The sequence below is a fragment of the Ochotona princeps genome, chromosome 6, assembly GCF_030435755.1.
Source record: "Ochotona princeps isolate mOchPri1 chromosome 6, mOchPri1.hap1, whole genome shotgun sequence".
NCBI lineage: Eukaryota > Metazoa > Chordata > Mammalia > Lagomorpha > Ochotonidae > Ochotona > Ochotona princeps.
The window spans coordinates 35,022,102-35,048,242 of NC_080837.1; the positions used below are offsets into that span (position 1 = coordinate 35,022,102).

Here is a 26,141-nt window from a genome sequence, read left to right on the forward strand (position 1 = left end):
GCTGCACCCAGCACTGTCAGCAATCCTGAACCTCAATCTGATGCCATACCCACTCATGAGATTTCTGGGGGTTAAGCAAGCAACAAGTTCAGCTGCATGGCAAGAGCATGGGTGGGGTCTGAAACAGCCCAATAAGAAAGGCCTCTCTAGCTGTTCTAATCATCAGGTTGGTAACTTGTGCAATAAACATGAGAGCATGGGAAGAAAGCAGAAATTTGGGTAGGATTTGTGTTTAAGTAATTAAAATAAAAAATACAATTCCTAGCCACATTTTAGTTGCTGCATAGTACATGTACTGAACAATGCTGATCACAGAACATTTCTATCACTGTAGGAAAGTCCTATGGGACTTTAGTTTTTCATCCATAGAGAAAAAAAGACAATTTAAAGGGGGCTTATTTATTGTCACTGTTCCAAATGTACAAAAAAAATTAGAAAATAACCCCCCAACTTAATTTCCTCCCCACCCCCACAACTTTCTTCCCAACACAAATAATTTCCCCCCAAACCACAAACATGGACTGGTCCTGGTATTTTCATAAACAGTGCAGCTAAGAAAGTTTAGAGAAAATTGAACAGGATTCAGATTACATCCATTCTGTCCTCTCAGGCCGGAGAGGTAGTAATCCCACACGAGTCCCAGTCTTCCCCAATAGGTTTCCCATGTCTGGTAGAAGAGTCCTTTTATAAAGTGTGTATTTGGCTGCTGCTTTAGAGATCCTCCTGAGCCTTCTTCTTCTTCTTGGGTTTCTCATCTTGAATTATAGGGGGATTTGTAGCCTCTCGCTGTAGATAGCTAATAAAGTCACTTAATTCACGGCCACCCTAAAAAGAAAAAAATTACTTAAATTTCAGCTTCTTACCTAATCCTAGATTTCCCACCCCGCCACCCGTAAGAAGACTTTGGAGTTTGTATAAACATTTAAGCAAATACATACATTGACTATAATAGCAGAATTTCAAACTAATGTAACTGAAGAACCAAATAAGAACAAATCTGTTTGTTTATATACTTGTGGAAAGATAAGCAGATGCACTTACTTCATATTTCTTTGGATTTTGCTTCTTGTTGGCTGGAGAGAAGTAGATGGTAGGAAAACTGGGAAAAGAAGAGTTTACGAAACCCATAAATTAGCGCTCACACATTTCTTAGTCATGTGGACCAACACTGCAAATGAAATCGGTGGTTATGTATGAAGAGCCCCCAAACCAGGTTTAATAAAGGATTTCCTGTGGCAGACAAGCTGATTTTCTCCTTTTGGTTATCTAGACAAAACAGTTATTTTAAATCTACTTACCCTCTGACTTCATACGGAGAAGGCACATCATTGGCTGTGGCATCCATCTTTGCGATGACAATATTTGGGTCTTTGCTGAGCTGTTAGTGTAAAGGTTAGATCTTTAAATTTCAAGTTTTCAAGTAATTGAGGCACACTTATTCAACTCAAGACTTACAACTTCACTTTTCAACTGCATTTACTATTGACCAACTGGGAAGAACAGAATAAGCTTACAGACAGCATCTAACCTTCATCTCTCCTGCCTCCTACTTGTTAACAGTCTATACCCCTCTGCTTGTGCTCACTCCCTTTCTTCCACTAGGTCATGTAGTAACACAGCCCAGAGGCCCTCACTAGGATGCTGGGGACATAATGTTAAAAGAATCTTCCAGGGCCAGCGTGGTAGCCTGGGGGCCGAAATCCTTGCCTTGCATGCACCAGCATCCCGTATGGGTGGCAGTTTGTGTCCTGGTGGCCCCGCTTCCCATCCAGCTCCCTGCTTGTGCCCTGGGAAAGATGATGGCCCAATGCATTGGGACCCTGCACCTGTGTGGGAGACCCAGAAGAGGTTCCGGGTTCCGGGTTCCTGGCTTCGGATGGGTGCAGCTCTGGCCATTGTGGCCACTTGGGGAGTAAATTATCAGACAGAAGATCTTCCTCTCTGTCTCTCCTCCTCTCTGTATATCTGACTTTCTAATAAAAACAAACATATCAAAAAAAAAAAAAAAAAAAAAAAAGAAAAAGAATCTTCCAGTCACTAGAATCATGAGCCAAACTTTAATGCATATATAAGCATACATATATTGTGTGTTTATATATGTATACTGCATACATACATACATATCTACAGCCAACTGCAACTGCTTCAGAGGCCTGCATCCCATGTGGGAATGCCTAGCTGAGTCCTAAGCATTCTGAACTTCCCAAGCAACTACCTGTTCGTGACTACGTGGCTTGCTGTCACCCATGTGGGAGACCTAGGTGAAGCTTCAGTGCTTGGCTTCAGCCCAGCCCAGCTTCAGCTATGCAGACATTTGGGGAAACTGGACCAATGGATTGAAGGTATCTGCCACTACTCCCCTTTCTGTTACTCTGCCTTTCAAATATATATTAAAAAAGGGTGGGGGGCACAGCATGGTAGCCTAGTGGCTGAGGTTCTCGCCTTGAACGTGCCAGGGTTCCATGTTGGTGCTGGTTCTGATCCCAGCGGCTCTGCTTCCCATCCAGCTCCCTGCTTGTGGCCTGGGAAAACAGTTGAGGATGGCCTAAAGCCTTGGGATCGTGCGCCCGTGTGGGAGACCTGGAAAAGCTCTGAGCTCTGACTTCAGATTGGTGCAACTCTGGCTGTTGTAGTCACTTAGGAAGTGAATCATCAGACGGAGGATCTTTCTCTCTGTCTCTCCTCTCTAGAAGTACAACTTTGCAATAGAAATAATAAATCTTGAAAAAAAAAAAAAAAAAGAAAAAGGAACTTATGGGTTCATAAGCCACCAGTAAAAATCAACATGGCCTGGCACAATGGCTCAATTGACTAATCCTCCCATTGCAAGTGCCGGGATCCCATGTAGGTGCTGGTTTATGTTCTTGGATGGAAGCAGAGGATGACCCAAAGCATTGGGACCTTGCAACAACGTGGGAAACAAAAAAGAAGCTCCTGACTCCTGATCGGCTCAGTTCTGGCTGGTGCAGCTGCATGGGAGTCAACCAGCAATGGAAGATCATTTTGTCTCCCCTTCTCTCTATAAACCTACATTTCCAATAAAAATAAATAAATAAATCTTAATAAGAAACTAAATAAGTAGGTTAAATTTTTTAAAAAATGAAAATCTGTGATACTGACAAGTTAGAGACACTAGGTGGCGATCAAGAGAAAAGTACACCAAATAATCTATCAGCATTTAGGAACTGGACCAACTGAAATAACCAAGCAACTAATGCTAGATACGTATGCAAACTTCCCCCTCAATTAGTGTTCAGGGATCTGGCGCAATAGCCTAGAGGCTAAATTCTTGTTTTGCACATGCTGAGATCGCATATGGGCACCAGTTTGTGTCCCGCAGCCCCACTTCTCATCCAGCTGAGGATGGCCCAAAGCCTTGGGATCCTGCACCCACCTGGGAGACCCAGAGGAAGCCCGTCTCCTGATCAGCTTAGCTCTGGCTATTAAAGCCATTTGGGGAGTGAACCTTGGATGGAAGATTTTTCTCTCTGTAAATTTCACTTTCCAATTTAAAAAAAAAAAAAAAGTTCAGGCTTACCTTCTCTCCCAGTTCTTTATACTTGGGCTCCAGATTCTTACAGTGACCACACCAAGGAGCATAGAACTCAATCAGGACATCTTTATTTTCATTATTCACTATTTCATCAAAATTCTCTGCTACAACTACCTGCAAAACATAGAAGATTCTTTAAAGTGAAATAAAGAGTAAGTTCACAAGCTATACTTGTTCATCCAATCACTCTTACATCCGAAGTGTTGTCACTAAAAAGCCAGAGAAAACCAAATCATATTTACAGACTACATTCAAGAAACCACTCATAGAAACAAAGCTGTTCCCATCTGTGTCACCTATCAATTATGTTTATGTTTAGGAAGTCAACAGAAAATGCTTAGGCTACCTAATTGTCCCTTACCATATCTCCCAGAAACACAGCTATTCTTAGGGATTAGCTTGCTCTATCGCAGCTGAAATATAAATTCCATCAGAAAATTCTAAGAAGGTTTTGTACTCCTGCCTCTGCATTGTGTGTAGCTTATTTTATGGCCCAGGGAGGTGAGTCTAAGAAAGGCAAGGGAAGAAGGCTGCTCCCGGCCCTGGGGAGCTATGAGTGCCTCACCTTCACAGGCCCGTCGTTGCTCTCAGGGATGGGCTCAGACTTCAGGTACCTCTTCAGACTGCCATCAAAGTAATCTTGCAGGAACCTCTCCAGAGCCTTGCCATCACGCCTGCAAATAGAGCGATAAAGTATGTTCGCTGAGGATTAAAAGCAGCTTCTACACATCTTAGCTTGCATTCAAGGCCAGAAAGGGAAGGAAGGCTCTTATATGTGAACATGCAAAGCTACTAACCAAACAAGAAATAAACCCCTCTTGTATTTCTAGTGCACTCTTTCGTGTATTACAAAATTCAAAGAGATGATGGTGTTTTGTAAATTCATTTTTACAAAAGAACCAGGTCCCATTCTGTTGTTTTGGACAACAGGGCATACTGACGGTATCTTGTTGGCTCTCAAGGAAGATTTTTCTCTTTTCCCAGGTGAATATAAATTATGCCTGGGTATCTTAGAAGAGCTTCCTCCAGGTCTCCTAGATAGGTAGCAGGGACCAAAGTACTTTGGCCATCTTCTGCTCCTTTGCTCAGGCCATCAGCAGGGAGCTGAATCTAAAGTGCAGCAGCCAGAATATGAACTAGCACCCATACAGGAGGTGAGTACTGCAACTAGCGGTTTTACCTACTACACCATAATGCCAGCCCCTGGGTCTCTTTCATTTTAATTTTACTGGAATGGCAAAGAGAGAGATACCTTCTATCCACTGAATCACTGAAGTGCTGGTAGCGGGCAGGGCCTAAACCAGGAGCCTAGAACTCCACCCACATCTACATGAGTGTCAGGGCTCCAGGTACCTGAGTGATCATCTACTGTGCCACAGCATGTGTATCAGTAGAAGGGTGGACTAGAACCAGAGCAGCCAGGACTGGACCGAGGCATTCTGATATAGTGATGGGGTCTGTGCAGTAGGTGTGAATAACACGAAGGTGTGAAGAGAACAGCTCCCTGACTGGCAGGGCCCGGGGAGCTACCAGCTGCTTAGCAGGGCTAAGTGGATTCATCTCTGACCACTTTGACGCAGTTTTCACCCCCCTTCGCATGGGCACTCAACCACCCCACTAAGAATTTTGTAATCTATTGAGGCATTGTCTGCCCCTGTGAGATGGCTTTTACAACCAACGTGAGCTTAAGAGTTAATGTTACTGAGGATGTCCTAGTGAGTGGGCCTTTAACTACACACAGGAGTATAATTAAGCCTGTGCTGTTTACCCATTGCCATAAAATCTGGCCCAGATATTTATCATGCTTTCTGGGGAATGGCTTGATAAGAGGAACCCTAAAAGTTATCCTGTTACTGTGACCCTAAAGGTCATTCTGCTATGATAAAGAATATAGTTACTGTGACCCTAAAGGCTATCCTGCTATGACGAAGAATATAGCTACTGTAACCCTGAAGGCTATCCTGCTAAGGCAAAAAATATAGTTACTGTGGTCTTAAAAGGTTAGCCTGTCCTTGCAATTCTTTAGAATATAGAAAATGTAGTTGCTTTAGTTGTTTTCATAAATTTTTAGCTAGAGGAAGTACAGGGTGATTTCACTAATATCATAAAGATATATTTTTGATTATTGTTTGATCACTTATGAAGTTGTAGAGCCTGCACTTGTAGAGGAATGTAATGTTTATAACTTTTTGTCTTAGATCTTCATGTTTTTTCTCTCTTGATGTATTTCTCCCATTTAGTGATAGATAAGTTGTAGAGTAAGAATTTTATTAGGAGTGTATTACTGCATAAGATGTGTTGTCTACTGAGAAACTCTTGGTTGCAACGTTGGAATGGATAATGCCTTGTCTAATACTGAAACAATTTGTAGAATTGTTTTTGGAAACACTCACTCATCCATTGTAGAGTTGAAACTTAAATAGAGTAACTTAGCTCATTGCTAACTGCAATTCTTTCCGCCGTTATTACCCTTGCTTTAACAAACTGTGTGAGCTTACAGATCTAATGGCCAACTAATGTCAATAACCCCGATCCCCATAGACCAAGGCCCCAGACTCATACAAGATAGGGGTCTGGTTGACACAGGCGGCGCCTAGGTTATAGTCCAGACCTGAGGAGAACAGATAAAGACTGACAAGCCAAGATAAGCAAGGAATATGGAATCCTTCCTCAATCATTTCTCAAGAAGTTGTAAATTGTGCCCCCCTGAAGCTATGTCAATATGCCCCTAAGAAAAAACTTTGTACTGCTTCTGTATAAATAAAGCGGACAGCTTTCTCGCTTTGTCCACTACGATCAAGGAATCCTGGTGGTCCATCTCCTTTCTTTCTCTCTTCATGTCTCATCCACGCACCCTTCCCGAGTTCCAAAACCCAGGCTGGAGCTGGACTCCGGCAATATGGGATGCAAGTAACCTAAGTGCCGACTTATACTGCTGTACCAAATTCCTAACTCTGAAACTGGGGTCTCAAGATCTTTCCAATTTCCCTGAGTATACTTGAGGACCACATGACATCCCAAGAACAGATATATGCCACACCAACAAGCAACTCACGAGAACTCCTCCTGCATGACAAATTTTTCTCCTTTAGCCGTTCTGATAGCAACAACAGGAATCTCTCCAGTACTGCTTTCCAAACCAAATTCAGACAGTTCATGGTTAAAGGTTTTACGGCTAGCTACAGCAAAGTTGAGTTTGTGTCCAGCATCCAGGAACTTCTTTGCCACCATCATTACTCTGTGGGAAACAAGAGATATTTGAGCCAAGATTATAGTAGTATATACTAAAGCATTTTTAAAACAAAGAGGTTAGAAAGCCAAGACTAAGTTCAATAGTCCATCAGCCCTCCAGAATATTCTGATTTTATGTTGTGGGCACTGACAAACGAATATGGATATTCCAATGGCTTTCTAAATCACACTGCCAAACTTGAGGCATCTAATCAAATGGTTTACTCCAATGGAATCCTGTTATATAACCACAAAAGCTACTGCAGGCGTAATGGCAGATATGAAAAGAAAATTTTAAGAGCCAATGCACTGACAGCTTAAATGAGCACATGGGCACAATGAAGTGCATTTTTCTATCAAATATGTTTTACTGGAAGGTCTGATGTCATGGTGTCATAATGCAAAGAAACACCCTTGCAAGCCATGCCCAACAGATTCTCAAGACAGTTTATGTTATTTGTTCACATGGTTGTAAAGGTAGCTTCTTGAAGCCACATATTCCCAATCTCCACCTCCCCATCCTTATGAGTTTATCTGGGCCATCACCACTACCTTCTCAGGCACATTAGCAGGAAGCCTGATTGAAGGTAGAGGAGCCAGGACTCAAACCAGGAACTCTAGTAAGTAAAGGACATTGGAATTCCAAATGGGAGCTTTAACCTGCTATACTACAATGCCCACCCCAAATTCCCAATGCTTACCTGTTCTTACATCACATATGTTAACAGGATAATTAAGAAGGACTATATATACTGTGGGCAAGCTTGTCTAAAAAAGATAATAAGATTTTTAATACCTGTTTCTCCAGTAGTTAGATCCTTTAGTATTCTTTTCATAGTCCACATCATAGTAAGCAGTAAGTAAATCCTTGCCTTGGATCAAATCTTTATTGTCTTCTGTCATGTGAGGACAGATACCAAAACTGAAACGAAATAATCCGTTAACTTGGGCATGTTTATTTGGACATTACAATAATATGACAAAGTAACTGGATATCACATGTAACACAAAGAAATTTAACATTTATGACCTGCTTATTATTGCTTTAATGTAAATTTAAAACTACTATTTTAGCAAACCCTCGAATAGCCTAAGTGAAAACATAGCTCTGCTTAATAACCGAGGTAAAACCAAAAAGGAAATCAAGAGGTATCAAGAGGTACATACATGTTTTCTTGGATAAACTTTTTAATCTTGCCAGTGGTCATCTTCTGTTCTGTGTATGCCACAGTCTTGTCCTCAAACTTGTTATTCAGATGTGAGGGACGAAACAAGGTGATGCCCCTTAAAAAAAAATTCACAGCTCATGGCTTCACATTTTTGCTACTACTTTACTATTATCCTCTAAGCACATCAGGACCCTTTCCTGGGGCTACAGACCTAGAAGTAACATGAACTTCTCATCTACCTTGGATTGGAAAGTCCTTCTGGGATCAGTTTTCTCATCATTTCAAAAAAGGTTCAGAAGAGATAATTCCAAAATCTCAAAAAACAGTAGCAAACAGAACCCAATTTAACCCCATCATGTATTAAAAATAAATTTACCTCACACAGTAAGACAAATATTTCATTAGAGGAAACACCTTCAAGAATCCTTCAAGTCATAAAATGTCATGGACAGAAATATAATTATGAATGTTTAGCTCAAGTTCTTTAGAAATTTTGTTCAGCATTTCTCTAATCCAAGCAACCAAGCTTATATAAATTTATCTTGTTTGTACTACTGGAGCAAGGAATCAAACCTTGGTAGCCCAATATGTTTTAACTGCTAGGTGAAAAGTCTTCCCCTAAATTTTTTAAAAAATTATTATTTTTAAATATTCTTATTTGAAAGGCAGATTTACAGAGAAAAGTAGAGACAAAGAAAATTTCTAGGGGCCCAGCCCAACAGTGTAGTGGTTAAAGTCCTCACCGGCAGCCCACTTCCCATCCAGCTCCCTGCTTGGGCCTGGGAAAGCAGGTGAGCACAGCCCAAAGCCTTGGGACCCTGCACCTGCGTGGGAGGCCGGAGGAGCTCCTGGCTCTTGGCTTTGGATCAGCACAGTTCCAGCTGTTGCGCTCACTTGGTGAGTGAATCATCAGACGGAAGATCTTCCTTTCTGTGTCTCCTCTCTGCATACTGACTTTCCAATAAAAATAAATAAATCTTAAAAGAAAAGAAAATTTCGGATTCAATCTCCAAATGGGCTCAATAGCTGGAGCTGGGCCGGTCCAAGGTCAGGAGCCTGAAGCTTCTTCCAGGTCTTCCACATGGGTGCCAGGGCCCAAAGACGTGGAACTTTTTCCACAGCTTTTCTAAGCCCTCCACTCCTTGGAAGAACTGGAGGAAGCTCTTAACGATTATGGCCAGTAGGGAAGTGCACAAGTGGAAAGAAGCTCTCTAGTGTTTCCTTTTCTATACTTTGCCGTTCAAAGAAAAAATAAATCTTTAAATCTCAACTGAACTTGAACTGTGGTTATACAACAAGGTAGGAATCCACCTGGGGGGAGGGTTTAGGGAGGGGTGGGGGGAATCCCAGTACCTATAAAACTGTGTCACATAATGCAATGTAATAAATAAATAAATAAATAAATAAATCTTTAAATAAAAAATATAAAATCCTTTAAAAAAAAAAAGTAGTTTAAGACACCATGTGGTTCACCTTTCCATTCATGCTCAGATGAGTCCTGTTGCTTACATGTTTTATCCTCTCTCACTCCTCTCCACTGTCACTAAATGCTGTCACAGAGGCCCAGGGGTCCCTCTGGTCTGTAATCTCTTAAATGCCTCGCCCCACACTCCCTCTTCAAACCACTATCATCAGGATGCCACTGACTTTTCTTCTGAAAACACAAATCAGACACATTCTTCCCTAATTCAATTTTTCGATGGCTTCAATGTCTGCAAGAAAAAAGCTAAACTCTGACATGACACACAAAAGGCTTTGGTTAATTAGTTAATTTTTTTTTAGATTTATTTTTAAAATTTTATTAGAAAGTCAGATATACAGAGAGGAAGATCTTCCATCCGTTGATTCATTCTCCAAGCGGCCACAATGGCTGCAAGCTGTGCCAACCCGAAGCCAGGAGCCTGGAGCCTTTTCTGGGTCTCCCATGCGGGTGCAGGGTCCCAAGGCCTTTGGCCGTCCTCGACTGCTCTCCCAAGCCACAACAGGGAGCTGGATGTGAAGCAGCACTGCTGGGATTAGAACTGGCACCCATACGGGACCCTGGCGCATGCAAGGTAAGGACTTTTAGTTGCTAGGTTACTGCGCTGGGCCAGGTTTTGGTTAGTTTCTGATAACCTTTCACTATCACCTCAATCATAAACAAAACCTTAGTAGCGCTATGGATCCAAAAATGCCAAGACTGCTTTATGTCTCTGGGCTTTCACTTCAGCTACTCTATCTGGAATAATTTTCATCCCAACTACTACAACTGCCTGGGAAAACTGGTCTTTGAAGTTATCGGTTCCAGGAAGCTTTTTCTGATACTATTCTATCCCTTAGGAAAAAAATTCACTCGCTTCCCTTTGTACTCCTGAAGCTTCCTAAAAGTTCACAGAAAATGTGTATTATAATAAACTTATATATGGATTTCAAAAAGATTGCACCAAAAATAATCTATTTGATTCTATTTATCCCCATTAAATCTAACCCTCAAATCCTTGGGGTTTTGTTTAAAAAAGGAGAACAGAGTTCTCATCCACTAGCTCAACTCTCTAAATAGCCAAAATGGTGGCAGGAGGTAGGGGTGTCTTGGGACCACCAGCAAAAAGAGGTCTCCCATCACCACTGCCTCCCAGGATCTACATTAGCAGGAAGCTGGAGCCAGGAGCCAAACACAGGCATCAAACCCCATGATATGAGACATGGCGTTAGCAGGAAATCAATTGCTGCTTCCTAGGGTACAGTTTAGAAAGAACCTGAAAGGGAAGCAGAGCTGGACTGTAAATACTGACCATCTGATATGGCACATGCGTATTCCAACTAGTCCTTAGCTGCCAGGACAATGCCTTCCTCTGCCAATGAATGCTCTGAAGTATCCTTGTACATTTCCATCCTAAGATATACATTTTTACAAGTAATCACGCACTCACATCCTCCCTAGTTAAATGCCTTTTGAAGACATCAACCATTTCCAAAGGTTCAAAAAATTTTGTAAATAGGCCTGGCACTGTAGCCAATGGTTAAAGTCCTTGCTTTGCACATGCCAGGATCCCACATGGGCACTAGTTTGTGTCCTGGCAGCCCACTTCCCATCCAGCTCCCTGCTTGTGGCCTGGGAAAGCAGTCAAGGACGACCCAAAGCCTTGGGACCCTGCATCTGAATGGGAGACCTGGAGGAGGCTCCTGGCTTCAGATTGGCACAGCTCTGGTCGTTGCGGCCACTTGGGGAGTGAATCATTGGATGAAAGATCTTCCTTTCTGTCTCCTCCTCTCTGTATATCTGACTTTCCAATTAAAAACCAAAAACCAAAACACTTAAAAAAGATTTACAAGGGCATTCCACAATCACTTACTCTCCATCCTCATCATACTCCTTCACCAGAGACTCCACATTGGTGTGCGCAAATCGGTACTTATCCCTCAAGTTGCTAGCCGCTTTAAGGAACTCGGAGTGAGCATCACTGAACAAATCCTTGAAGAAACCTACACAGAAAATACCAAACACAGGAAGAAGCATGAGTACTGGTACTCAGCACTTCTAAAATCTTCTTTTCCCCCTTGTCCCCGCGCCTCAAAGCCTTCATTCTATTATGGAAAAGCAAAGTAAGGTAAAGGAGATGATTGGGTCAGCTTCCTTCCTCACCACCCCAGGTATCTGAGAAGTGTTTAGAAAAATTTATTCTCTTCCTTTTAAAAGAAACTTTTTTTGTTTATATTATTTATTTAGTTTTGATTTTTATTTTTAAAAGAAACATTTCTGAGAGCCACAGGAGAACATCTGTTAGGGTTTAAACTTAAGTCTTCTACTTTTCACAACTGAATAAACCTGGGCGAACTGATTTCTTTGAGTCTTAGGAACTACTACTGCTGACATCAAAAGGATTAAATTAAGACAGCCTATCAAAACAAACCACTGACTTCACTTCTTTTTTTTTTTTATCTTACCTCTCATCAGAACACTGGGTTTAGAAGAGTGACACACAGGGTGGGAGACTGGGTGGGGCTTCTCCCTTTACCTCCCCCTTTACCCCAGATATAGGAAAAAAAAATGTGGAAATGATAGTTTTATTCACTTTCCTGTAGCCCTTGAAACTTTGTGCCCTAATTAACTACATAAAGATTGTCCAAAAAAAATAAAGGTGACACACAAAAAAAGTGATCAAACACCAATTGCCTATTACAGAGTTAACTACTAAAACATACAGCAAAAGACAGCAAAAGTTAGTCAGATCTAAGTGATGAATCATCTGCTGCTGACAGAATGTTTTTAACACTGATCAGGGGGAGCGCACATCTTTAGTATGTTTAAAATTTTCTTTCCCTGTCCAATGTATCACATTTAAAACTCTTAATGATAAAAGGGCAACACTGCAGAAAGCAGACTGCGGGGAGAATCAAGGACACACAACTCACAATTCCAAAGTGGAGCAGCACATACTGGGATTTATTATTCACTTGTATACTCTCCACTTAATCTTATTTTCATTTTTATCTTATTTTTTTGAGTTAAATCTAAGAATTTAAGAACTGACAGGAAAAGCTGAAAAATACTCTGCTCTTTCAATAGAAATTGATCTGTAAGGGCACAAACCATTCCAAACCTCAATTGCCCCACATTACGGCAATGCTCCCCTAGCAAGATTGCCCATGCTATTGTAACCTTGTGGTTTTCCCACACATCAAGGACTTCTGAGAGCAAGCTGATGATCTGGTGCACAACAGAATTCGTGTTACTTACCCACCACAGCAGCATCTTTATCACTAATGAACTTCTTAAATTCTTCCTCAGTCCTGAGAGGCACGGAAGCTGGTCCTGCCTGTTTCTTCAAGTGGCTGACAATTCCATCTTAGAAGACAAGATTCAAAATTCAAAATGTGCAAAAGGATCTACAGTGCAGTTTTCTTCCCACACTTGCTGCTGGGCATGCAGTTTCTCCCTACAAGACGTGATTTTAATTTCCAATACAAAAAAAAAAAAAAAAATTCCAATACAGCTGTCCAAATATTTTATGCATAAATACTTATGTTTTTCATCTTTTATGCTAAAAAATGGCACATATACATGTTCTCTATGTTGTTCTTCGTCATTTAACAATTTAGAGATAATTTATATCAGTATGCATAATGAGCTACCTCAATCTTTTATTACTATAGCTATTTAGCAAATCATCACTGTATGGATTAAATACTTTGCATTTAACTAGATAAGACTAATGGACACATTACCAATCTCTTGCTGTCACACCTGATTAGGTGATAGATGGATAAATAATACTATATTAATTTCATATGTCAAATTTCTAGAAGTGAATTCACTGGGTGAAGGGTACATGCAATGATAACTGTTAACTGCCCTTCAAAGACATTTACTTAGCATCTGTCTATAGCTCATCTCTTCACTACCAAGCAGATTTCACAGGGGGGAGTTTTTCTTTGCTCCAGTGCCTACTATGAAAAAGGTCAATAAACATCCATTTTGGAAAAAATGAAAAACTCCTATTCTCAAGTAGCAACAAAAAGTCTCCTGTAGCCTTCTACTTTTTTTTTTTGAAGATTTATTTATTTTTATTAGGAAGTCAGATTTACAGAGAGGAGGAAAGATAGAGAGGAAGATCTTTCATCTGCTGGTTCACTCCCCAAGTGACCAGAATGACTGGAACTAAGCCAATCTGATGCCAGGAGCACCCTCTGTTTCTCCCACACAGGTGCAGGGTCCCAAGGCTTTGGGCCATCCTCAGCTGCTTTCCCATACAGGATCCTGGCACATGGAAGGCAAAGACTCTAGCCACTAGGCTACCACACCAGGCCCAGCTTTCTATTTTCAAAAATACAAAACGCAATTACTTGTAAGCTTCTGTAGCAATTTAATTAAACAATAAACAAACAAAAACCTATCATGTACAGGAAGGACTCAACCAAAAATCACACTATGCTACTGAGGTGTGATGGGCTAATGAAGTAAAAAGAACTTAAAAGCCAATCACAGGGGGCCCAGCACAGTAGCCTAGTGGTTAAAGCTGACCTTGGGCACCCGTTCTAATCATGGTGGCACCGCTTCCCATCCAGCTTGTGGTCTGGGGAAGCAGTTGAGGATGATCCAAAGCCTTGGGACCCTACACCTGCATGGGAGACCTGCAAGACGCAGAAGAGGCTCTTGGCTTTGGATCAGTGCAGCTCCAGTTGCTGAGGCCACTTGGGGAATGAAGCAATGGATGGAAGATCTTCCTCTTTCTATATCTTTCCAATAAAAATAATATAAATCTTAAAAAAACAAACACAAAATCACAGTGGGACCAGCACAGCATACTAGTTGACAAATGTGGGACACTTATATTCTTTAACCGAGTGCCTTTCAGTTCTAGCTCTGCTGTCAATTCCAGCTTCCTGATAATGTGCACCCAGGGAGGTAGGAGGTAATGGCGTAAGTACTTGGTTTGGCCCTATACTTGGTTACACCTAGATGGGGTTCGGGCTTCTGGGATCTAGTTTTATTTAGCCTGGCCCAGCCCCAGCTGTTGCGGACATCTGGGGAAGTGAAGCAGCAGACAGGAGGCAGCTAGTTCAGCGTGCCTAAGAAATAAAATGAGAAGCCGGCACAATGACTCAGCTTGCTAGTCCTCCTCCTTTAAGCACCAGAATCCTATATAGACTCTGGTTCGTGTCCTGGCTGGTTCACTTCTCGTCCACCTCTCTGCCTATAGCCTGGGAAAACAGTAGAGGAAGGGCCAAAGCCTTGGGACCTTATTTATACCCATGTGGAACACCTGGCAGAAGATCCTGACTTTGGATCAGCTCAGCTCTGGTCATTGTGGACACTTGGTGAGTGAATCAGTGGATGGAATATCTTTCTGTCTCTTCTCTTTGTAAATCTTTTTTTAAAAAAATACTTTATTTTTTTTTTATTGCGAAGTCAGATATACAGAGAGGAGGAGAGACAAGAGAAGAAGAGCTTCCGTCCGATGATTCACTCTCCAAGTGAGCGCAAAGGACAGAGCTGCGCCAATCTGAATCCAGGAGCCAAGAACCTTCCTCCAGGTCTCCCACGCGGGTGCAGGGTCCCAAGGCTTTGGGATGTCCTCGACTGCTTTCCCAGGCCACAAGCAGGGAGCTGGATGGGAAGAGGGGCCACCAGGATTAGAACTGGAGCCCATGTGGGATCCTGGCACGTTCAAGGCGAGGACTTTAGCCACTAAGCTACTGCACCGGGCCCTAAATCTGACTTTTACACTTGATCTTAGCCAAAAGGCCGAGAAGCGATATAAATCTGACTTTTAATATATATAAATATACATAAAAAGAAATTCCCTGAAAGATGTAATGGGAATGGGTAACCTGAGCAGATAATCCATCCTGCTGAAGCCTTTATGAGAAAGTAACCAAAGATCTGAATTGCCAGGTAAATGTTGAGAAATTCTCAAAATTAATACATCTATGTTACAGCCCAAATGAGAATATTTGTGTATTAACAGTGTTTGAATACATGTACAATAACTCTACCTATCCCTTTCAAATAATTAAAAAAAAAATACTTATAACTTCTCCTCCACCTAGCCCCTGGTAATCAATCGTGTGGTTTCTGTCTTTAAATCTGCCTACACAGGTGGCATATCAGGTAAGGCTTCTACCCAATGACCATGGGGCTGTTCAACTTCTGGGCCAGCTCACTGCTAATGACCAGGGAAAAGCAGTGGAGCAGCGTCCAAGTGGTTGGCCCCCTGTCATCAGGTAGGAGACCTGGATGAAACTCCTGGCCTCTGGCTTTGGCCTGACCCAGACCTGATCAAAAAAACTTCTAGGGAAACTGTGGATGGAAGATCTGCAACTGCCTTTCAAGTAGGCAAATCTCTGAAGACACACACACAAAAGTACCTATGCTAGGTACCTCACCTAAGTGGAAGTACACAGATTTTGCCTATGTTTAGTTTTATTTATTTTTTAAAAAAGATTTATTTTATTTTTATTACAAAGTCAGATATACAGAGAGGAGAGACAGAGAGTGATTGTGGAATGCCCTTGTAAATCTTTTTTAAGTGTTTTGGTTTTTGGTTTTTAATTGGAAAGTCAGATATACAGAGAGGAGAGACAGAGAGGAAGATCTTTCATCCAATGATTCACTCCCCAAATGAATGCAACAGCCAGTGCTGTGCCGATCTGAAGCCAGGAGACAGGAACCTCCTCCAGGTCTCCCACACAGGTACAGGGTCCCAAAGCTTTGGGCCATCCTCAATTGTTTTCCCAGGCCACAAGCAGGGAGCTGGATGGGAAGTGGAGCCACTGGGATTAGAACTGGTGTCCATATGGATCCTGGTGCGTTTAAGGCGAGGACTTTAGCTGCTAGGCCATGGCGCCGGGTCCTGCATATATCTAGTTTTAATCATCTAGCATATGAACTTCAAGGTTCTTCCATGTTGTAGCACGTACCAGAATGTCCTCCCTTTTAAAAGCTAGAAAATATTCCGTAGTTTGCAAACCATTTTTATTTATGCAACCACTGACAGACATTTTGATTACTTCTACTTTTTTGCCCATTATGAATAATGCTGCTTGGCCTGGTGTGATAGCCTAGTGGCTAAATTCTGGCCTTGCATGCGCTAGGATCCCTTTTGGGTGCTCGTTTATGTCCTTGCTGCTCCACTTCCCATCCTGCTCTGTTTCTCCTTTTCTCTGTAAATCCGACTTTCCAATAAAAATAACTAAATCTTAAAATGTACAGCTACATGTTGGAGACCCTGTTTCAATTCTTTTAAGTTACATTCTTAGGAGGAATCACTGATCCATACAGTAATCCCATCCTGATTTAAAAATAAATGAAATCAAACAAAAAACAAAGACAAAACACAAGGATATGGGATGGGAAGCAGAATAACTGTAATTCAAGTCAGCACTTCAGATATAGGATGTGCGCACCCCAAATGTCAACTATACCACACCCGTGCCTATATATATAAATAAATATAAATATATATATATATAAATAAAAATTGTCATTCTAACATGTGTGATTATTCACAAATATTTTTATAACTTTTTTGTGGTCTGTCTTCCCTTTTCTCCCAAAATGTAAGTTCTACAAAAGCAGGGATTTCTGCTTTTTATTTAACAGTACGCATAGAATAGTTGGCAGAGTGAGAATTCAGTATTTATCAAATGAGAAAACACTTATAGTTGATCTTGTAACTCAAATTCAAGTACTTTTCTCTATTACAACCTATCCATTTAGGGAAGTATTTTGTGTATTGTGTAGAAAAATATATTTCATGTTTCCACAACAAAGGAAAAGATACTTTAAAAATTGAGTGGCAAACAACAACAAAACCTAAACAAATTCAGTTGCCAGACCTTAACCTGGAATCCTTACCAGCGGTCCTAGGCCCATCATAAGCACCTGCCTCTTCACCATCTCTAAATATCTTCAGTGTTGGATATCCACTGACTCCATACTTGTTACAGGTGTTTGTGTTGGCAGTGCAGTCAACCTAATAATTAAAGCACAGATGACTTTGTTATCCAAATACCTACTGCAGGTCCTTTCTATATTAGAAGTGATCAGATAATAGATCTTAGAAAATAAACCATTTACAGGCACAAACACTTGCACATACTCCCAGAGCTAATGTGAGTTGGCTGACCTATAGTTTAGCAAACCTAGTGAAAATTATCAGAAAGGAAAATAATTTCTAAGACAGGTAAAATGGAGACATAGAGAATTAATGTATTTGGGGTTAGTGTTATGGTCTAGCAAGTAAAGCTGCTGTCTGGGTTGCTGGCATCATATAGAGGTGTCACTTTAAGTGCTGGCTGCTCTACTCCTAGTCCAGCACTATGTTAATGTACCTAGCAAAGCAGGAGAAGATGGGCCAAATGCTTGGGCCCCTGTACCCATGTGGTACACCCGCAAGAAACTCCTGGCTTCTGACTGGCCTGACCTAGCCACTGCAGCCACCTGGTGAGTGAACCAGCAGCTGAAAGTCTTTTTGTCCCTCTAACTTTACCTTCAAGATAAATCTTTTTCTCTTTTAAGATTTATTTATTTTTCTTGGAAAGCCAAATTTATAGAGAAGAATATGCAGACAAAAAGATCTTCTGTCTGCTGGTTCACTTCCCAACTGGCTGCAATGGCCAGTGCTGACCTATCCGAAGCCAGGAGCCAGGAGCCTCTTCCAGGTCTCCCACACAGCTGCAGGGTCCCAAGGCTCTGGGCCATCCTCCACTGCTTTCCCAGGCCACAAGCAGAGAGCTGGATGGGAAGTGGATCATCCAGGATAGGAACTGGCACCCACATGGGATACTGGCATATGCTAGGCTATCACACCAGGCCATCAATAAATAAATCTTAAAAAAAAAAAAAAAAAAAAATCCCTGTGCCTATAGTCACATCAGGCAAGGATGAAACCATGACTGAAGTTTCCCCCTTTACCAAGATGTTTAACACCAGGATTAAAAGTAGTTTCCAGGGTTGGCACAGTGGCGCAGCAAGCTAATCCTCCACCCTATGGCACAGACATCCCATATGAGTGCCAGTTTGTGTCTTGGCTGCTCCACTTCCTGACCAGCACCCTCCTATGGCTTTGGACAGCAGCAGAGAATAGCCAAAATTCTTGGGATCCTGTACCTACGTAGAAGAAGCTCCTGGCTCCTTGCTTCAAACCATCTGTTCTGACTATTGTGGCCATTTGGACAGTGAACCAGGAAATAGGATAACTATGTCTGTAAAATCTGCCTTTCAAATAAATAAATCATAAAAAACAGGGGCCCAGCACTTCAGCCTAGTGGCTAAAGTCCTCACCTTCCCTGCATACTCCAGGATCCCACATGGATGCCAGTTCGAATCCCAGCAGCCCTGCTTCTCATCCAGCACCCTGGCCTGTGGCCTGGGAAAGCAGCTGAGGATGGCCCAAAACCTTGGGACCCTGCACCTGCTCGCAGGATACCAGGAAGAGGCTCCTAATCCTAATCAGCACAGCTTTGGCTTTTGTGGCCGCATGGGGAGTCAATCATCAGACGGAAGATCTTCCTCTCTGCCTCTCCTCTCTGTATATCTGACTTTTCAATAAAAATTAAAAAATAAATCTTTAAAAAGCACCAGTAGTTTCCACAGGGCTGGTGTTGTGCAGTGCGTTAAGCTGACACCCACAACAGCTGTATCCCATCTTAGTGAGTTGGTTGAAGTCCAGCTGCTCCACTTGCAATCCAGTTGACTGCTAACCCACATGGGAAAGCAGTGAAACAGATCCCAAATGCTTGGATCCCTGAACCTATGTGGAAAACCTGGAAAGAATTTCGAGCTGCTGGGCCCGGCGTAATAGTGTAGTGATTAAAGTCCTCGCCTTGAACACCCCAGGATCCCACATGGGCGCCAGTTCCAATCCCGGCAGCTCCACTTCCCATCCAGCTCCCTGCTTGTGGCCTGGGAAAGCAGTCGAGGACATCCCAAAGCCTTGGGACCCTGCACCTGCGTGGGAGACCTGGAAGAGCTCCTGGATTCAGATTGGCTCAGCTCCAGCCATTGTGGCTGCTTGGGGAGTGAATCATTGGATGGAAGATATTCCTTTCTGTATATCTGACTTTCCAATAAATAAATCTTAAATAATAATAATAATAATAATAATAATAATTATTATTATTATTCCGAGCTCCTGGCTTTAGCCTGACCCAGCTCTGGCCGCTGCAGTAATTTAAGGATAAACCAGCAGTGGAAGATCTATTTCTGTCTCTTCCTCTATAAGCAATTCTGCCTTTCAAATAAATAAAATAAATCTATTTTTTAAAAGTAGTTTCCCAAACAGCCTTACACTTGTTTGCATGAACTATCTCAGGCAGCAATGTGAGCTTTGGAAATACTACAGAATGATGATCAAATGCTGGGAGAGCAGCAAGTTTAACGTTGACCACATTGTTTCCTACTCATCAATATCCTCATGATTTCTACTTCCCATAATTGTGAGTATCGTAATCCAGTTTATTCTTCCAACCTTTAGTTTCATTTTTACTTTTCATACTTGCCCGTTGTTTCATTTGCCAACATAGTTTGTTTTTTTTGCCAATAATTTCCTTATTCTAATCACTTTAAGCCTTTTGAAAGTATAAGTTTAATATTTATACAGAAACTTGTATGCCCTTTTTAAGCATCTTTTTAGAAAATGAAAGCTAATTTAACATTTTTAAAAACATCTCATTTCCCTTAATGCAGAATCCACTGTACTCACCTTTGCTAGTGGGACTATTCCTTTTAATCTAGTAGCTGCAGCCTCGTACTCAGGGGCGAGCCTCTTGCAGTGTCCACACCTATAAATACATGAAAAAGACAAATTGTCCCACTGTAACTCTGTTCATCTTGTCTCTGAATCTCAAGCTGTAACGCTATAGCTGTGGTTCCATCACCTGAGCAAGGTCCATAGCTGCTAAGGTAAACCGAAGTTCTCAGAAAACAAACCTCCATTTCAAGCCCGACGCTCTGACTTCCAAGCAGGCTCAGAGCAGAGCAGCCTCTACTTTTTCAACTGGGAAGATAACACAGTCCTGAGGGCTGCAGTGGTCAAGTACACCCCATAGTGAACAGGAAGGGACTGCAGCTTTTTGACCACTCAAAGAGGCTAACACGAGGCTTACTGTGTTAATCATTTCTGGCAGCACTCCCCCAAAGGGAGGTCTGCTTTTTCTTAACATTTGATTCTTAGAAACACTGTGATGAGGGGGTCAACGAGTGACCCAGTGGGCTAAGCCACCAGCTGTAATGCTGGCAGCCCATATTAAAGCACTGCATCGAATTCTGGCCTTCCCACCTTCCTTCTTCCTAATGCCCTGGGGGAAGGCAACAGAAGATGATTCAACCACTTGGGTCCATTGAATCTGATGTGAGGTGTTTTTTTTAAAGATTTATTTTTATTTTTTTTTTATTGCAAAGTCAGATATATGCAGAGAGGAGGAGGGACACAAAGAACTATCTTCTGTCTGATGATTCACTCCCCAAGCAGCTGCCACGGCTGGAGCTGAGCCAATCTGAAGCCAGGAGCCTGGAATTTCTTCTGGGTCTCCCACACGGGTGCAGGGTCCCAAAGCTTTGGGCCATCCTTGACTGCATTCCCAAGCCACAAGCAGGGAGTTGGATGGAAAGCGGGGCCGCTGGAACTAGAACTGGCGTCCATATGGGATTCTGGCATGCTCAAGGCGAGGACCTTAACCACTATGCTATCGCGCCGGGCCCTGATGTGAGGTTTTGAGCCCTTGGCTTCACTGTGATCCAGTCCTGACTGTGTGCCCATATGGAGACTCAATCAGGGGATCAAAGATATTTCTGCTGCTCTTTTCAAACAGATTTTTAACTAAAATCTTTTAAAGGCTGCAAGTACAATATTAACTCTGTAAGAAACATCATCAGTTTTTTTGTTTTTCCATTTTTTAACAGACTCTGACCAGAAATCCAGTTTGAGGGTCCTGGTAAAATGAGCCCAGAGGCACTTGTTTGACATAAACAGGTACCTTAGCATTTCATGGATGACCTTTTTCCTTCTCACTGAGTCCACACAGCATTATCATGAAGTATTCAAGGTGGAAAGCCTGTTATACCCTGAGTTCACCTGGCCATGAGAACAGATAAACACACAGAGCACTTTTCCCAGAGGACCAACAGAAACACCTGCTCCTTTGCCCACAAAGTCTTAACAGTCCCACAGGCACTCTGTCTGTGCAAGTGGGGGTAGAATACATTCATCATATATAGCTAACACCAGCTGTGCATCATCTCTGTAAAAGTCAATGGGTTCCAGAGGGATCTCCTCACAGAGAGCATAAACCAAACAGAAACTTGAGCATCTATTTCATTACTAACAGCTTCAATTTATTTTATCAAGTGATGAATGACTAAATGATTTGGAAATATTTTACCCTAAAAATTAAGAGAAAGGTTTTGGGCTGGCATCATGCCAAGGGGTTAAGCTGCCACGTGCGACACTTGCATCCCACCCTGGAGCCCCAGTTTGAGTTCTGGCTACTCACTTCTGATCTAGTTCCTTACTGGTGTACCTAGCTGGAGTTCTGGGCTCCTGATTTCAGCCTGGCCAAACAGAGCTGTTGCAGCTGTTTGGGGAGTGAATCAGCAGATGGAAGATCTGCCTCTTCTCTGACACTGAACGTTTCAAATAAAAAAAAGCAAAACAAAAAAACAAATCAAGGTTATTGAAGATCTTATGTTCTCCAGAGTTTTCAGTAGTCCTATCCAAATTATTTTAAACTTTAGCCCGAGCTGTAGGCAACTCCCTAGGTTGCCTTGTACCTAGGGAAGTGTTGAACTGCTAGCAGAAAGACAGTCAAGGCTGGCATGCCTTCTGGGCCTGGTTAATGCCAAATTTGTGTTAATTATACCAGTGTGCCAGCACAATTGCTATTTTATTCTGTTTTTAATTTATTATTATTATTTAAGATATGTAAGGAAGGCAGGGACACACCAGAGGGTGGGGGCGAGTGCTGCAGACTCTCCAGGGAACAGGGTCTGGGGATGTATTGTAGTGGGAGCAGTTAAGTGTTATGTTTGACAGGGAAGGAATGATTTCTGGAGTCCTCCACGGACCGGGCCACTGCACTCACAGGTTGGCAAAGAAGTTAAGATGGGAGTGGTTTAGAGGGGGAAAACTGGAGGGCATATGTGGTTCAGGTCAAGGCACCCACCCACATGGGAGACCTGGGGTTGGGATAAAGAGCATCACCCACCATCCACGGGCACACACAAAGATCTATCTTTCCTTCTCTCTGTAAACCTGCCTTTCAAATTAAATAAATAAATGGTGAAAGAAACAGTAAGTCCTGCTGCAGTGGCTCAATTGACTAATCCTTCCTTTGCAAAAGCCGGGATTCCATATGGCCGCTGGTTGTCCAAGCTACTTCAATTCCCACCCAGCTCCCTGCTTGTGGCTTCAGAAAGCAGTGGCAGATGGTACATAATGCAAGACACTGGGACTCTGAACCTGCAGAGTATACCCAGGGGAAGCTCCTGGCTTCAGGTCAGCACAGCTTCAGCTGTTGTGGATATTTGGACAGTAAAAAACGGATGTAAGATCTTTCTCTATGTAATTCTGCCTTTCCAATAAAAATAAATAAGTATATCTTTAAAAAAAAAAAAAAAAAACCTATTGTACTAGCCAGGACTCAAACTTGTCACTGCAATACAGCAGGATACTCCAAGCAGTAACTTAACTCACTGCTCCCACTGTAACGTTAGGTTTTTTTCCCTCTGATTTATCTTATTTGAAAGTCAAAGTTAGAGACAGAGAAAATCTTTCATCCATTGGTTCATTTCTCAGATGGCTGCAATGGTCAGGGCAGAGGCTGGGCCAGACAGAAGCCAGGAGCTTCAGCCATGGGTAATAGGGACTCAATACTTGGATTATCTTCTGCTACTTTCCCCTGGCCATTAGCATAGAGTTGGGCCTCTATCAATCAACCAGTACCTGGATCATCTGGTATTACAGCCAGTAGCTTTACCAGCTACATCACAACACCAGCCCTGGTTAGGTATCTTAGTTATGGGGAATAATAGAGTAAAGGTAGAAAGCACGAGCTACTGGGACAGTAGGTAAAACCTGCACCGGGTTACCATATGGGAGCCAGTTCAAGTTCTGGCTGCTCTACTTAAAGAGTCTGTGCCTGGAAAAACAGCAGATGGTCCAAGTCATCGGGCCCCTGCGCCCAAGTGGGAGACCCAGAAGAAACTCCTGGCTTCAGCCCAGCTCTGGTCACTGTAGCCATTTGGAGAGTGAACCAGCAGATGAAAAATCTCAAGTGTTTCCCTCCATTTCTCTTTTACTCTTTCAAAAAATCTTAAAACAAACAAAAATCAACCTACTAGCTAGAACAATGTAATCAGAAAACCTGAACAAGTTTTGCTTTTTGGTGAGATACTAAGTGTGTTTTATGATCTTAAGACTATTGGTTACCAACAAAAGAACACAGAATAAAGTCAACAGGAAATACTGTATTTCACATGGTAGATAAAAAAGACTGGGCCAGAATGACAGCACCAGAGGGAAGACCAGAGAGAAGAGAGATTTATTATATATGTAGTAACTGGCAAAGCTGAGACAACAGACTTAGTAGTTTCACTTCAACTATTTATTCAAACACCTTAGCAGGGAAAAAAAATTTATAAACACGCATGGCTTGTGTACTAACTCAATCTTTCAGAACCTGGGAACAAACCAGATGTGCAAGTTGAAGGGCTGGGCTGCCAGCATCTCTAAGCTCATCAGGTGCACAGGAGGAGCTCCAGGGGAGCTGGAGAAGAATATGCTCCAAACCCACCAGCAAGGGAACTCAGGTGGCATTACAGTGACACAGATCCACTGCCGGTAATCACTACTTCCTCCACAACCCTTACGAAGTATTAACAACTCCATCAACCCTCAGAGATGACACCTAGCAGCTAATAATGAATTATAACATACACAGCCAGCTAATCATTACTTCATGCCTGCCACGTCCTAAGTGCTAGTTTAGTATTGGAAAGGAAAATCACTATGGTACTCTCTTGCAGTAGGAAGGAACCCCAGTTGGCAGGGGTGATAGTATTACTAGGTGCCAATCAGCAGCTATCCAGGAGAGGGAAAAAAATTAACTTGAAATATCAACTGGGGTGTTATTCCATGTAAAAACTTCAGCATTTAAGGAAACAAGTACTAAATATCCATTCTATCTTCTCCACACTCTTTTTCAAACAGGGGTGGGGAAATCTTTCTTCTACCTACAGTCATTTGGATACTGATTACACTGTTTACAAGTCATATAAAATTATCTACTTTAAGTGAGCAGTACAATGAATCAGTGGCTAAATCCTTGTCCTGCATGCGCTGGGGTCCCATGTGGGAGCTGGTTTGTGTCCCACATGCTCCACTTCCCATCCAGCTCCCTGCTTGCTGCTTCGGAAAGCATTCGAGGATGATCCAAAGCCTTGGGATCCTGCACCCACACAGGAGAAACGGAAGAAGCTCCTGGCTCTGGATCGGCTCAGCTCTGGCAATTCCAGCCACTTGGGGAGCAAACCAGTGGACAAAAGTTTTCTCTATTTCCTTCTCTGTAAATGTGTTTTTTTAAAAATTTTACTTTAGGGCCAGATCAAATGATTTCACAGGCCTTATATACATAAAGGCAGAAGTTTCCCAATCCTATTCCAGAATATTTCAATGTCAAAGCGCGTGGACTGGAGTTCCAGGATTTGCTTCTGATTTCAACTTCCTGTTACTGAATATCCTAGGAAGCAGCAGGTGGTGGTTCAAGTACTTGGATCCCTGCCATCCCAGGGCAGACCCGGATGGAGATCCGGATGGAGTTCGGGGTTCCAGGCTTCCACTTGGCTCAGGCCTAGCTGCCTGGGGGAAGATATCAGGGGAAGTGAACCAGAAGATGGAATATTTGTCTCTCTGCCCTTCAAAGGATAAAAATTTTACATGTGCATGCTGTCATGTTACATCCCTAGAATGTTGGTTTGAGACCATTATAATTTCTATTAGAAAGGATGATATACAGAGAGGAAGATCTTCCGTCTGACGGTTCACTGCCCAAGCAACTGCAACCACTAGAGCTGAGCCGATCCAGAGCCAGGAGCCTCTTTTTACACAGGTCCAGAGTCCCAAGGCTTTGGGTCGTCCTAAACTGCTTTCCCAGGCCACAAGCAGGGAGCTGGATGGGAAGTGGGACTGCTATGATTAGAACTGGAACCCGGGCCCGACCTGTGGCCTAGTGGCTAAAGTCCTTGCCTTGAATGCACCAGGATCACATATGGGCGTCGGTTCTGGTCCTGGTGGCTTCCCTTCCCGTCCAGCTCCCTGCTTGTGGCCTCAGAGGGCAGTCAAGGATGGCCCAAGGCCTTGGGACCCTGAACCCATGTGGGAAACCTCGAGGAGGTTCCTGGATGGGCACAGCACCAGCTGTTGCGCTCATTTGGGGAATGAATCATTGGACAGAGGATCTTCCTGTCTCTCCTCCTCTCTGTATATCCATCTTTACAATAAAAATAATTAAAAAAAAAAAAGCAAAAACAAAACTGGAACCCATATGGGATTCCAGTGCATTAAAGGCCAGGACTTTAGCAACTAGGCCACAGCACAGGGCCCAAGACCACCTACACTTCTGATCCAGCTCCCTGATAATGACCCTGGGAGGCAGCAATGACAGCCCAAGCATTTGAATTTCTGCTGCCCACATGGAGAACCCAAGTGGAG

At 42.5% G+C, this 26,141-nt stretch overlaps 1 protein-coding gene across 1 annotated transcript in view; it reads right to left on the reverse strand.

Annotated features, from left to right (window-relative positions):
* Positions 1–378: 378 nt before the first annotated feature.
* Positions 379–26,141, reverse strand: part of PDIA3 (protein disulfide isomerase family A member 3) — a 30,008-nt gene continuing 4,245 nt past the window's right edge. The window contains exons 2-13 of the mRNA XM_058665933.1: positions 20,139–20,217; positions 17,291–17,408; positions 12,671–12,778; positions 11,286–11,415; positions 7,952–8,068; positions 7,581–7,706; positions 6,609–6,791; positions 4,119–4,227; positions 3,539–3,667; positions 1,299–1,378; positions 1,042–1,099; positions 379–825 (exon numbers count right to left, since the gene is read on the reverse strand). Of these exons, the coding sequence (XP_058521916.1) occupies positions 712–825; positions 1,042–1,099; positions 1,299–1,378; positions 3,539–3,667; positions 4,119–4,227; positions 6,609–6,791; positions 7,581–7,706; positions 7,952–8,068; positions 11,286–11,415; positions 12,671–12,778; positions 17,291–17,408; positions 20,139–20,217 (1,351 nt within the window). The 3' untranslated portion in view covers positions 379–711. The remainder of the gene's footprint in view (positions 826–1,041; positions 1,100–1,298; positions 1,379–3,538; positions 3,668–4,118; positions 4,228–6,608; positions 6,792–7,580; positions 7,707–7,951; positions 8,069–11,285; positions 11,416–12,670; positions 12,779–17,290; positions 17,409–20,138; positions 20,218–26,141) is intronic.